At 42.8% G+C, this 15,414-nt stretch overlaps 1 protein-coding gene across 1 annotated transcript; it reads left to right on the top strand.

Moving 5' to 3' along the window:
- The first annotated feature begins 452 nt into the window (after positions 1-452).
- On the top strand, positions 453-14,938 carry rrm2b (ribonucleotide reductase M2 b). The gene is made up of 9 exons (XM_064979456.1): positions 453-566; positions 4,021-4,173; positions 4,487-4,603; positions 6,124-6,257; positions 6,973-7,067; positions 9,348-9,481; positions 9,848-9,952; positions 13,156-13,269; positions 13,436-14,938. Exons 1-9 carry the CDS (start codon positions 516-518, stop codon positions 13,586-13,588), a joined length of 1,056 nt encoding a protein of 351 aa, XP_064835528.1. The 5' UTR covers positions 453-515; the 3' UTR covers positions 13,589-14,938.
- Positions 14,939-15,414: the final 476 nt, after the last annotated feature.

Here is a 15,414-nt window from a genome sequence, read left to right as displayed (position 1 = left end):
TTACAATATCTTGACGTTTAGAAGGTATCGCTTAACGATTAGCTTAGCAGCCGTTTGATGCAGCATGACAACGGGAACGCGATTGGTCGACGTCTGCCGGCAGAGTTTCGCCATTTATTTCTTGCATATTTCCTCTATTATCTTGGTCGAATTGTGCGTCAAATCAAAGTTGTTTTTTTACGAAAATGAAAACGTGTCCGTTTGTCACTTTCACGAGGTTGGAGTAGTAACATGTTCAACTACTTAAAGACACTGGCTCTAATCCAGGTTGTGCCTTTAGATTTGGAGAAAATGGAGATCTAAAGACAACCATGTAACATCTCTCACTGACTTGTGGAACCCTTAAACCCCTGCCTGGTCTATTGCGTCTACGTTCCCTCACTTCTCGCGATGTTGCGCCTACGTTCCCGGCACGTCTCGCGATATTTCGCCTCGGTTTAGAAACGCTGTGACCAGACAACAAGGTGAACACTAGCAGGAACGACTTCGCTGCTTGAGTGTTGCTTGTTCACGAAATGGACTGCTCAAATCTAACCAATGTACGCACAGAGTCCAAGGATTACCAGGTAACAATAATGTAAACCTGTCGAAATGCCTTTTTTTCCTTCCCATTGTGTATAGTTGAAACGTTATTACTATGCCACTTTAAATTGCCTAGTGTAACCTATAAACAATGACCACTGCAACAACTGAGAGCTGAGATGTATGTAGTTTAGTCCGTTATTAAACAGTATGGAACAACCAAAACATCCAGGGCAGACACCTTTGCGAACGACCGTGATACATTGCTGCAATATTGCTGCATTGATTGTTGATCTAAATTTAAATGTGGTCGAGAAATAACTTCTAACACAAAGAGCATGTTACCAAGATGTAAATTTATAATAGAAGACAACTTATTTATTCAAGTCAAATATAATGTTGCTGCTATTTTATGTAAGAACTGCATTGTCGTTCATGTGTTTTCACCGACGTTATGAAACAAAAAATGGTGTGTGGGGTTGTTGCCGGAGCACCGTGCAGCGGGTACCCGCACTAGTTTATATTTGACTATAATACATGGAGCTGGTCAAACTATTTCTGCAAAATTAATTCAAAAAAATTATATTTAATTAGCACTACAAGAGAATGATGAACTATTAGGCTAGCTGTGTGCACTGCGGAGGCCACTGACTACTTCAGCCGATCAGACCTTTGGAAAAACGTGTGTGTCTTCCTTGAGGATGTTCGTAAAACTCCACAGACCCCTCTTACATTTAAGTCATTTAGCAGAGCGACTTACAAATTGGTGAATTCACCTTCTGACATCCAGTGGAACAGCCACTTTACAATAGTGCATCTAAATCATTAAGGGGGGGGGGGGGTGAGAAGGATTACTTATCCTTGTGCAGTGTAACCCAGAATTATGTGACCACTTGGTTAAGACGACACCATTTTGCCTAGGACCAGATGCGAACAGTCATTCAGGGCAGGTGAAGAAACCCACATTTTTTGCAAAAAAGGTTTGCCTGTTTTGCGTGTTATTTTGTCATTAAACGTGTCACATATCAGTTCGTAAACAGTGTGTGTGTATGTATATATATCTATCTCACTGACTTAATGAAGCTGCATACAAACATGGTCTCTTTTTTAAATGTTATTTTCTTGATTTCGTCAGTTCCAAAATGCAGGTGTTTCAGCCCAGTTTAGTGCTTTCTGTAGTGGAGGGGTAAGCCAGCAGAAAATAAGGAGCGTTGCGCTGTGATTGGCTCAGTGTTCTGTCACTCATGCCAAGTCAAAGGGTAGAGATTATATTATTAATTATAGCCCCTTGGGTGCTGTAATAGAGTTACATTAGAAGTGCCCATCCAAGAAGGCTCAAGGTCATTGGCCACAGATACAATTATGTCAAATCACGTCTATGTTCAGTAGCTTTGATTGGACTGATCATGTCAACTTTATACTTTCAATCTTAGCTGGCAGTCATCATGAATCAAGTTGACAATCTACTGAAAAATCCTTTTTAATCCTTGTCATATGAAGAGAAATTATAGATAAAACGTATCGGTGCTCATCGGCTATTGGACATAAACATTACACAACAAGTTGGAAATCACAAATTCAACAATGAGTGGTTTGGAAGGAATCAGTGGCTGTGTGGTCCCACATCTGGGATTAAGGGTCTCATTTTTCCCAAATTTAAAATGATAAACATTCAACATTGGCCATGCGGTCAATAAAGCATGATTTGTGCTCCTCTCAAAACAACTGTTACCTCGGAACTGCAAAGTCTTGAACTCATTGAAGTCAAGTTAATTAACTGGGAAGTCGGGAATAAACAAGCTCTGACTGGTAAAAAGTATTGAACGGTCATCCAACTGACTTCAGTGACTTCAAGGCAACTAACTGGAAGGTTGGGTATAAGCTGGTTGAGAGAATTCCAGGAGTGTGCAAATCTGTCATCAACACAAAAGGTGGCCACTTTGAAGAATCTCATAAACAAATCAAAATATATTATAACACTTTTTTTTGGTTACTACATGATTCCATATGTGTTATTTCATAGTTTTGATGTCTTCACTAATATTTTACAATGTAGAAAATAGTCAAAAATGAAGAAAAACCCTTGAATGAGTAGGTGTGTCTACTCTTGACTGGTACTGTATTTACATTCGTCTATAGCCTACAAATAGTCTCAGTATACCACGTAGTTGTAGGCCAATTAGAGTATAGCCTACTCTAAACTATTGTTGTATGTTCCTGAACTGGCCCGAATGGCAGCGCTATCATTCAGCACCAGAATTTGGTTCAACTTCTTTAAGTAAGATCATCCTGGGACTGCCCTTTCAGCATCTTTTGCTTAAAATGACCTTTTTAGTCCTTTCGCTTCAAATAACCAAGTTCTGGCTAATAGTCCTACTCATCACTTATCATTACAAATAGGAGATGATCACTTCTCACCATGGTGCTCTTCAGTAACGTTAGATCAAAACTGAATTAATGTCTCTCAAGATCACATAATGATTATTTTTCATTTTGCATTACAGAACCTAATTTAATAGCATACCCTGTAACGTTACTATTACACCAACACCTAATTTCAATACGATTTTAAGGTGGTTAGCTGAAGCCGAATAGTTAAAATGTAGAATGCGGCAGAACTCAACATCGCTCACCGCTAGAGAGTATATATACTTTGAAACAAAATACAGAAAGGCTAATAGTTTAACAGCATCTGCTTTAATTCACTCACCAAACAGTAATTCACAAATATCTAAATTACCATGAAATGAATTGAGATCACATGACTGGCCCAGAGCAACACATGACTGGCCCAGAGCAACACATGACTGGCCCAGAGCAACACATGACTGGCCCAGAGCAACACATGACTGGCCCAGAGCAACACATGACTGGCCCAGAGCAACACATGACTGGCCCAGAGCAACACATGACTGGCCCAGAGCAACACATGACTGGCCCAGAGCAACACATGGAGATGTAGTCTGGATGGTAAAACATGAAGATTTATCATTCACCATTGACAGTGATGATGACCTATTTTTAAAATACCTATGCCCAACTTGGTGTTTGAGGGAATTCAAAATATAACTTTTTATTGAACCTTTATTTAACTAGGGTTTAGACAATAGCATGTGTGGAAGCCTGTGTGGTAGATGTTGTAATCGGAGCACTCATGTTTCTGTTCCTATTCTAGAATGGTGGTCTATTAAATTGGTCTGGCAGTACAAACTTTTAGGAAATGATGTCATTCATGTTTTTTTGTTTATTTTGCACTACCTCCCCTAAAACCAAGACCTACACCACTGGCTAGATCAGCTGTTTCAGCGACTTTGTACTAATGTACAACATTCAATTATTCACCAACCAATGGTAACACAACAGAAGGTGCATTTGTTTGCTATATGTATCTCTGATACGCCTAACATTCTAAAAGGCTATCAAATATATTTCAGTTGATGTTTAGGTGACTGTATGCTGTAAGATGAAAAAGCTGTGGTCTTCAATTGTTTCATACAGAACAGCCACAAAGACACAGACCAGCAGCACTGCACAGAGGATGAGCCCTTGCTTAGAGACAACCCCAGGCGTTTTGTCATCTTCCCAATCCAGTACCCTGACATCTGGAGGATGTACAAACAGGCCCAGGCCTCCTTCTGGACAGTGGAAGAGGTGGGGGCTAATTAACTTTAATTCCAAATGCTGCCTATTCCCTGGAAAGAGTAAGACAGTCGTCAGAATACATGAAACAATACTCCCTCGTTTTGAATGTGTGAAAACTGAAGGCTGTCGCTTGCGAGATTGATGTGTGGTTTGTAAAGCCTAATGTCAGGAGAGCGAGGCAATATGCTACATACAGCACACAAAGTCTCACTCACTTAAAAAAACACACAAAAACAAAGCACGGTTTAATGTAGGTGGCTGATGTGTGGTTAGGAGGTGGTTGAAGTGTGGTACTGTTTGTAACCAACTGTCTGTGCTGCAGGTGGATCTATCTAAGGACCTGGCACACTGGGACAACTTGAAGCCTGATGAGAAACACTTCATCTCTCACATCTTAGCTTTCTTCGCTGCCAGCGACGGCATCGTCAATGAGAACCTTGTGAGTCCCTCTCTTAGGAGCCCTGGTCTGTAGGGCGTTAGGAGCCCTGGTCTGTAGGGCGTTAGGAGCCCTGGTCTGTAGGGCGTTAGGAGCCCTGGTCTGTAGGGCGTTAGGAGCCCTGGTCTGTAGGGCGTTAGGAGCCCTGGTCTGTAGGGCGTTAGGAACCCTGGTCTGTAGGGCGTTAGGAACCCTGGTCTGTAGGGCGTTAGGAGCCCTGGTCTGTAGGGCGTTAGGAACCCTGGTCTGTAGGGCGTTAGGAGCCCTGGTCTGTAGGGCGTTAGGAGCCCTGGTTTGTAGGGCGTTAGGAGCCCTGGTCTGTAGGGCGTTAGGAACCCTGGTCTGTAGGGCGTTAGGAGCCCTGGTCTGTAGGGCGTTAGGAGCCCTGGTTTGTGGGGCGTTAGGAGCCCTGGTTTGTAGGGCGTTAGGAGCCCTGGTCTGTAGGGCGTAAGGAGCCCTGGTCTGTAGGGCGTTAGGAGCCCTGGTCTGTAGGGCGTTAGGAGCCCTGGTCTGTAGGGCGTTAGGAACCAAAGGAGATTCTCCACTGAGCTGGCTTTTTGGTCCAGGACTCGACATCCAGGAAACTGTGTCTGGGAAACTGCCCCACAAGTTTTGTTCTAGATTATGGATGTAGCTATACAGTAGTACTGTATTATACTGTATTATACTGTATTATACTGTATTCTCACCCCAGCCTATTTGTTGTTGATGTAGCTATACAGTAGTACTGTATTATACTGTATTATACTGTATTATACTGTATTCTCACCCCAGCCTATTTGTTGTTGATGTAGCTCTACAGTAGTACTGTATTATACTGTATTATACTGTATTATACTGTATTATTCTGTATTATACTGTATTCTCACCCCAGCCTATTTGTTGGTGATGTAGCTCTACAGTAGTACTGTATTATACTGTATTATACTGTATTATACTGTATTCTCACCCCAGCCTATTTGTTGTTGATGTAGCTATACAGTAGTACTGTATTATACTGTATTATACTGTATTCTCAACCCAGCCTATTTGTTGTTGATGTAGCTCTACAGTAGTACTGTATTATACTGTATTATACTGTATTATACTGTATTCTCACCCCAGCCTATTTGTTGTTGATGTAGCTCTACAGTAGTACTGTATTATACTGTATTCTCACCCCAGCCTATTTGTTGTTGATGTAGCTATACAGTAGTACTGTATTATACTGTATTATACTGTATTATACTGTATTCTCACCCCAGCCTATTTGTTGTTGATGTAGCTCTACAGTAGTACTGTATTATACTGTATTATTCTGTATTATACTGTATTCTCACCCCAGCCTATTGTACCTTTATTTAACCAGGCAAGTCAGTTAAGAACACATTCTTATTTTCAATGACGGCCTAGGAACAGTGGGTTAACTGCCTGTTTAGGGGCAGAACAACAGATTTTTACGTTGATCTTGCAACCTTTCGGTTACTAGTCCAACGCTCTAACCACTAGGCTACGCTGCTGGCCCAATGTTATCCATCCCTCAGGTCCAGAGGTTTAGTCAGGAGGTACAGCTTCCAGAGGCCCGATCCTTCTATGGGTTCCAGATCCTCATAGAGAACATCCATTCTGAGATGTACGGCATGCTCATCAACACTTACATCAGGGACTCTGAGGAGAGGTACGTGACTATAGTCTAATGAGATGTACGGCATGCTCATCAACACTTACATCAGGGACTCTGAGGAGAGGTACGTGACTATAGTCTAATGAGATGTACGGCATGCTCATCAACACTTACATCAGGGACTCTGAGGAGAGGTACGTGACTATAGTCTAATGAGATGTATGGCATGCTCATCAACACTTACATCAGGGACTCTGAGGAGAGGTACGTGACTATAGTCTAATGAGATGTACGGCATGCTCATCAACACTTACATCAGGGACTCTGAGGAGAGGTACGTGACTATAGTCTAATGAGATGTATGGCATGCTCATCAACACTTACATCAGGGACTCTGAGGAGAGGTACGTGACTATAGTCTAATGAGATGTACGGCATGCTCATCAACACTTACATCAGGGACTCTGAGGCCCGCATCATGAAGCATCTCAGAGTAGGTGATCTAGGATCAGGTCTTCCCTGTCCATGTAACCTTATTCATTATGATCCAAAAGGCAACACTGATCCTAGATCAGCACTCCTCCTGTGTTATGCATTATGAACACAGGCCCTGATATCCTCACCAGGTGGTATATCATGGTATATCATTTTGTCAGTTGAGGAGATCATTGTGGTGAAACGCTGATACTAGACTTTGAGGAGGGGTGGTTGGTGCATGTTTTGATATACAGGCACAAATGTTCTAAACCTGTTCTCCTTGTCTCTACAGGGAGCATTTGTTCAATGCCATTCAGACTATGCCGTGTGTGAGAAGGAAAGCAGACTGGGCGATCCAGTGGATCTCTGACACCAAATCCACTTTCGGTGAGTTCTTGAAAAAGGAACAGTCTCACAGCTGTAACATTCTCATTGCTATAGTAACAGTGTCCACCCAATGCATGGCTAGGACATGATGCTCATTGCTATAGTAACAGTGTCCACCCTAGACAACACATGGCTAGGACATGATCCTCATTGCTATAGTAACAGTGTCCACCCAATGCATGGCTAGGACATGATCCTCATTGCTATAGTAACAGTGTCCACCCAATGCATGGCTAGGACATGATGCTCATTGCTATAGTAACAGTGTCCACCCTAGACAACACATGGCTAGGACATGATCCTCATTGCTATAGTAACAGTGTCCACCCAATGCATGGCTAGGACATGATGCTCATTGCTATAGTAACAGTGTCCACCCAATGCATGGCTAGGACATGATGCTCATTGCTATAGTAACAGTGTCCACCCTAGACAACACATGGCTAGGACATGATCCTCATTGCTATAGTAACAGTGTTCACCCAATGCATGGCTAGGACATGATGCTCATTGCTATAGTAACAGTGTCCACCCTGGACAACGCATGGCTAGGACATGATCCTCATTGCTATAGTAACAGTGTCCACCCTGGACAATGCATGGCTAGGACATGATCCTCATTGCTATAGTAACAGTGTTCACCCTGGACAATGCATGGCTAGGACATGATCCTCATTGCTATAGTAACAGTGTCCACCCTGAACAACGCATGGCTAGGACATGATCCTCATTGCTATAGTAACAGTGTCCACCCAATGCATGGCTAGGACATGATGCTCATTGCTATAGTAACAGTGTCCACCCTGGACAATGCATGGCTAGGACATGATCCTCATTGCTATAGTAACAGTGTCCACCCTGAACAACGCATGGCTAGGACATGATCCTCATTGCTATAGTAACAGTGTCCACCCAATGCATGGCTAGGACATGATCCTCATTGCTATAGTAACAGTGTCCACCTAATGCATGGCTAGGACATGATCCTCATTGCTATAGTAACAGTGTCCACCCAATGCATGGCTAGGACATGATCCTCATTGCTATAGTAACAGTGTCCACCCAATGCATGGCTAGGACATGATCCTCATTGCTATAGTAACAGTGTTCACCCAATGCATGGCTAGGACATGATGCTCATTGCTATAGTAACAGTGTCCACCCTGGACAACGCATGGCTAGGACATGATCCACATTGCTATAGTAACAGTGTCCACCCTGGACAATGCATGGCTAGGACATGATCCTCATTGCTATAGTAACAGTGTCCACCCTGAACAACGCATGGCTAGGACATGATCCTCATTGCTATAGTAACAGTGTCCACCCTGAACAACGCATGGCTAGGACATGATCCTCATTGCTATAGTAACAGTGTCCACCTAATGCATGGCTAGGACATGATCCTCATTGCTATAGTAACAGTGTCCACCCAATGCATGGCTAGGACATGATCCTCATTGCTATAGTAACAGTGTCCACCCAATGCATGGCTAGGACATGATCCTCATTGCTATAGTAACAGTGTTCACCCAATGCATGGCTAGGACATGATCCTCATTGCTATAGTAACAGTGTCCACCCTGGACAACGCATGGCTAGGACATGATCCTCATTGCTATAGTAACAGTGTCCACCCTGGACAACGCATGGCTAGGACATGATCCTCATTGCTATAGTAACAGTGTCCACCCAATGCATGGCTAGGACATGATCCTCATTGCTATAGTAACAGTGTCCACCCTGGACAACGCATGGCTAGGACATGATCCTCATTGCTATAGTAACAGTGTCCACCCTGGACAACGCATGGCTAGGACATGATCCTCATTGCTATAGTAACAGTGTCCACCCTGGACAACGCATGGCTAGGACATGATCCTCATTGCTATAGTAACAGTGTCCACCCAATGCATGGCTAGGACATGATCCTCATTGCTATAGTAACAGTGTCCACCCTGGACAACGCATGGCTAGGACATGATCCTCATTGCTATAGTAACAGTGTTCACCCTGGACAACGCATGGCTAGGACATGATGCTCATTGCTATAGTAACAGTGTTCACCCAATGCATGGCTAGGACATGATCCTCATTGCTATAGTAACAGTGTCCACCCAATGCATGGCTAGGACATGGAAATGTTTCATATGTGTCGTTGGATAGTTATTTTGCGCGTTCCTTCTTCGTTTAATAATTCAGCCTTCGCTGCTATTTATACAAAAAAATGTAATGATCCCATTTTTTTATTAAACCTTTCATGTTTTAATTCCTCCACAGGGGAACGGATTGTAGCGTTCGCTGCAGTGGAGGGCATCTTCTTCTCAGGGTCGTTTGCTGCTATTTATTGGTTGAAGAAGAGAGGCCTGATGCCTGGGCTCACCTACTCCAACGAGCTCATCAGCAGAGACGAGGTTAGATGCTCTGTGTCCCTTCAACTCTGAACCTCCAAACCAGTTCCACTGGCTCTTTTTAGTTGTTCCCTTCTAATCAGGAAGTAATTTACACCTCCCAGGTGAGTGTAATTAACTAGCAGGTAGTAAACATAAACACAAAGTGTTTGGGGCCTCTTGGACTGGGATTGAACAGTCCAGTTTTAGTCTCTTTTCAAAGGACATCTAAGCTACATCTTGATGTAGCACAAACATTTTCCAGTGAAGTCTCAACGTTTTGCTGTTATTTCATTAGAAAAGTAGCAACAGCTAAAATGTTTTGACCTCCCTGCCAATATAAGTGTCACTATAGAGTATTGATCTTTTAATGTATGTTTGTATCTTCAGGGCCTGCACTGTAACTTTGCCTGTCTGTTGTACAGCTACATAGTGAAGAAACCGTCAGAGGACAGGGTGAAGGACATTATCACCAAAGCTGTCAGCATTGAGCAGGTGAGTCCGTGAAATGAATACTGTCTATCAGAAGTCGATGCATGACTCTCGCCTCGTGCTGTTGACCGTATTACCTCCACACCACGAGTCACCACGAGTCACCACGAGTCACCACGAGTCACGATGACAGTCAAATTCCACGTGACCGTTAAGGTGATTCGGCTTCTCCAAGCTCTGATGCTGCGGATGGTCATTAGTAGCCGACCAAACTTACTAACTGCCTGGTACTCAGCACTCTATTGTCCCACTAGTCACTTTGACATCAATGCTAATCTAATCAAACACTCCATGAGAGCTCATCAGCTCATGTTGTGCAACATTTCAATAGGCTATGGAATTGCGTGAGAACAGAGTAATGGCCTCTATTAAAAAGAGGAGGATCCCATCAGACTTCTATAGACTAGGGCTACTTTATTTATTTCTCAACTTTCCTAATATTAAGCACTTGGCTTGTCTTTGCAACAGGAGTATAGCTTACCTGATGGGAAAAGCGTCCTCCATTCGCTATTTACAAGCATTTCATTACACTCACAATAACATCTGCTAAATATGTGTATGTGACCAGTAAATTTGATTTTGAAGTGCATTGATGACATTTTTTCCGCTGCCCATTTCGATACAGGTGCTTATGACAATGGTACATTCTAAATATGTGAAATGTGTTTTGATTTAAAGACCAGATTAAATCAGCAATCGTCTAATGGGTGACAAAATTAGCCTATCACTTGTGAATGATATATGATCACTTGTGAATGATGCCCAGCATAAGAAACAATAAATTTTTTAAATTCTAATCATAGTTGTACACCTCATGTAGCCTAGCCCTTAGGCCTATATGTTTTTATAAGGTTTGTATCACAACTACAGTGGCCGAATAACTTAAAATTAAGCACATTAATCCTCTTTATAGGGGGCGTAGAGCCTAACTGGCATATACAGTGGGGAGAACAAGTATTTGATACACTGCCGATTTTGCAGGTTTTCCTACTTACAAAGCATGTAGAGGTCTGTAATTTTTTATCATAGGTATTCTTCAACTGTGAGAGCCGTAATTTGAAACAAAAATCCAGGAAATCATATTGTATGGTTTTTAAGTAATTTATTTGCATTTTATTGCATGACATAAGTATTTCATACTCATGTCATGATACTTATGTCTACGAAGGAGAGGTTGAACAGGCTGGTAATAGGGGTTGTGTCAAGCCCAGCTGATTTGTATGATTTGTCCAGGTTTTGCAGCTCTTTCAGAACATCTGCTATCTGGATTTGGGTAAAGAAGAAGCTGGGGAGGCTTGGTTGAGGAGCTGCGGGGGGGCTGAGCTGTTGGCCTAGGTTGGAGTAGCCAGGAGGAAGGCATGGCCAGCCGTTGAGAAATGCTTGTTGAAGTTTTTGATTATCGTGGATTTATCAGTGGTGACAGTGTTTCCTATCTTCAGAGCAGTGGGTAACTGGGAGGAGGTGCTCTTATTCTCCATGGACTTCACAGTGTCCCAGAACTTTTTGGAGTTAGAGCTACAGGATACAATTTTCTGCTTGAAAAAGCTGGCCTCTGCTTTCCTGACTGACTGCGTGTATTGGTTCCTGACTTCCCTGAACAGTTGCATATCGCGGGGACTATTCGATGCTATTGCAGTCCACCACAGGATGTTTTTGTGCTGGTTGAGGGCAGTCAGGTCTGGAGTGAACCAAGGGCTACATCTGTTCTTAGTTCTGCATTTTTTTGAACGGAGCATGCTTTTCTAAGATGTCGAGGAAGTTACTTTTAAAGAATGACCAGGCATCCTCAACTGACGGGATGAGGTCAATATCCTTCCAGGATACCCGGGTCGATTAGAAAGGATTGCTCGCAGAAGTGTTTTAGGGAGCGTTTGACAGTGATGGTCGTTTGACCGCGGACCCGTAGCGGATACAGGCAATGATCACTGAGATCCTATTAGGGTGCCCATGTTTACGGATTTAGGGTTGTACCTGGTGGATTCCTTGATGATTTGTGTGAGATTGTCTTCACTTGTAGCCTGTGAGAAAGACCCGACCATGTGATGGAGTGTGCAGCAGTCTGGGAGAAGGGCACACTGGCAGCAAAAGGCATGGATTTGTTTAGGGTGCGTTACGGCCACACAAAGGGGATGCAGCCGTGAAATTCTATGCATTGTCAAGTGCTTGTCAAATTATGAACGAGTGACTGATGTAGTGTGTACAGCCTGCGCAAAAATACAAAGTAGAGCTCATGCCTTTCAAGTGACTATTCAAATCATCATTAGAGTTGCAACAAAGCAGCCGTACAATGTATAAAACATAAAGCCCAATGTTTGTGGAACAACTAAAGTTACATTAATAACTCTAAGATATAGGAGTACCTATTTATTTGTGAACCCTCAACACAGAATAGCCGCATGTGCGCCCTCCCTCAAATCGTTTGGAGAAAATGTCCTTCCTATTTTATTCAGCTTGGTTCAAATGTTTTCTACATACTATAAAATAATGACACGGAATTCTAAGCTAATCTTTTCTGCTAAATGAACTCGTCTAGCCCACAGCCAGATCAGGGCATAATGTAAGGACAATTCTGATTTACACTATTCTGTTCTTCTGAAGTAGACTACATGTTCTTCATGTTTCTTTGGACCGGTCTAAAATAAAATAATGGATTTATTGTGAAGGTGTAGGCTATATTATATGAATGTATTTCTTTTTAAACTGTAGATGTTCCCAAAGGTCTGCATCAGTGGCTTGTAGGCTGTGTGGAAGCCAGGAGATGCTGAATGTGTTTATGTTAATTAACGGTCAATGAGACCGACAGTTATTTGCTTGACAATCACCGGTTGACAAAATTTGGTGACAGCCACAGCCCTTCTCTCGCCATTATAAAAATATACTTAATTGTAAATCCATTAAAACAGTGAGGTTTGGTTCATAGACCTTTTATCATACAGATACAATGATCTGGAACATATCCATAAGGACACATTTTAACGTGAATCTGGAACATGTCCAGAAGGACACATTTTAACGTGAATCTGGAACATGTCCAGAAGGACACATTTTAACGTGAATCTGGAACATGTCCAGAAGGACACATTTTAACGTGAATCTGGAACGTGTCCAGAAGGACACATTTTAACGTGAATCTGGAACGTGTCCAGAAGGACACATTTTAACGTGAATCTGGAACGTATCCATAATGGCACATGTTCCCATTTCAGGAGTTTCTGACAGAGGCCTTACCTGTGGATCTGATTGGGATTAATGGTGTGCTGATGAAGCAGTACATTGAGTTTGTGGCAGACCGTTTACTCCAAGACCTGGGATTGGCCAAGGTGAGTCTTTCCTTATTATTTTGACTCTACAACATAGTATTGTGATATTTTAGTGTGTAGGTAGCGTAGCGCCAGCCTGTTGGTCCAACTCGTGGTTTGATAGGATGTCATGCTTGGCTTGACAATGACTAAATAAAGTTGGCAAAACGAATGCTTTCTATCCCAGGTGTATCTGACAGAAAACCCCTTTGACTTCATGGAGTCCATCTCACTGGAAGGGAAAACAAACTTCTTTGAGAAACGTGTGGCTGAGTACCAGAGGTACGGAGTGATGTCAAACACCATGAACTGTGACTTCACCCTTGATGCAGACTTCTAGTTAAAACACATGGTTCCACGGGCAGAAAAAGAGGAGGCTTCAGGAGTTCCATAATAAGATGCGACTGGAGGGGAATTCTGATTGGAAGAATTATAACCACATTGGTGCTGAGTGGCATAACATCAATCCCAGTTCAGGCACTCGTGTGGGTTTGAAAATGGAAACAGGCCTCACATTATTACACTTGACCTGTATGTTGAATTTACATTTGTTGTATTTTATCTTGATTTAACAAGGTCCTCACACTGACAATGGCAGCAATACTAGTGAACCAATGCAATGGTTTTAATAAGTGTAACCGATGTGAAATGGCTAGCTAGTTAGCGGTGGTGTGCGCTAATAGCATTTCAATCGGTGACATCACTCGCTCTGAGACCTTGAAGTAGTTGTTCCCTTTGCTCTGCAAAGCGTCGTGGCTTTTGTGGAGCGATGGGTAACGATGCTTCGAGGGTGGCTGTTGATGTGTGCAGAGGGTCCCTGGTTCGAGCCCAGGTAGGGGCGAGGAGAGGGACAGAAGCTAAACTGTTACATAAGGAGTTATTGATCAATGCCTTTTGTTTGTTTTATAAAATGAATGCTGCTCATAGTCTCTCTCTCTGAAAATCATTTGTTCTTGGTGCATAGCTAGAACTATTAGGAAGAATGTGTGTGAGAGTGTGTGTTTGCACGTGGTGGAACACCACAATATTTAACTTTGTATCCCACCTGCTTCTACATATTTCTAGCTCCATCACTTATCAATGCTTTCTTTTTGTGGACAGCCACTGTCAAATTAAGTCCCTCCCCCTGGCGCTAGCTAGTTGGTAGTGCTGGCAGTGGCTATGCTACATGCTAGCTGACGTTTTGAAAAGATGGCAACGGACTGGCAAGCTTTAACTGATTTAAGCCAAGTTAATATCCAGTTTTCTCAGAGAGCTGTTATCCTCTGGGCCGGGATGTGTCTGATCGTAGTTGGGGTGGAATTGGGTCTTGACGCCTGAGCGTTACCCGTCGGCGGCGGACTCTTCGGTGGGAAAAAGCAAGGAGCTCCGGTTACTCGACAGCGGCAATGCCCTCCAGGATCAAGTGAATACAGTTGTGAAGCACGAGGAACAAAAGAAGACAACAAAATCTATCAGGAAAAGGTACACACATTTAGCTATCTGTAAATAGGAATTGTCGCAGCATTGGCAACACATTTTTTTTCCTGTGTAGCTTTGTGTTGTTGGCTGGATAGCGTGCTAACTTGCTAATATTAGCTGCTAGCTAGCTTAGTTTGCTATTGTTAAGTACTGGCTTTGTTTGATAGCTTAGTTTCCAGCTAGTTAGCTAGCCATTTTCATTAGCATGAATGTTTTCATTCGTGTTTTCTATTTTTTTTCAGTGGTATTGTTAACAAACACGCCTCTAAAGAAAATGAGAATTAAAAACAGGTTCAGCTGCTGGTTCGACCGTGATCTTGCAGAGTTTCTCCACCTCAAGAATTGCATTTTGCAAAAGGCTCGGCACACACATACTCAGGCTGACTGGTATATTCGTTCAAGCAAATGAGAAATAAGTGCACTCAGGCTATCCGGAAGGCCAAAGTTAGTTACTTTAATGAGCAGTTCTCTCTCTGGGCCTAAGAAGTTTTGGAAAATGAACCCTCCTCCTCCTCACATCTGCCCATGTCCATTATTGTTGATGATGTGGTTGTTACTGACAAGAAGCACATGGCTGAGCTCTTTAATCACCACTTCATTAAGTCAGGATTCCTATTTGACTCAGCCATGCCTCCTTGCCCATCCAACATTTCCTCATCTCCCCACCCCTTCTAATGTGACTATCCCCAATGCTTCTCCCTCTTT

The sequence above is a fragment of the Oncorhynchus masou genome, chromosome 12 (genome assembly GCF_036934945.1).
Source record: "Oncorhynchus masou masou isolate Uvic2021 chromosome 12, UVic_Omas_1.1, whole genome shotgun sequence".
Lineage (NCBI taxonomy): Eukaryota > Metazoa > Chordata > Actinopteri > Salmoniformes > Salmonidae > Oncorhynchus > Oncorhynchus masou.
Note: the sequence above shows the minus strand (reverse complement) of the source record. Positions and strands in the feature narration are given on the sequence as shown.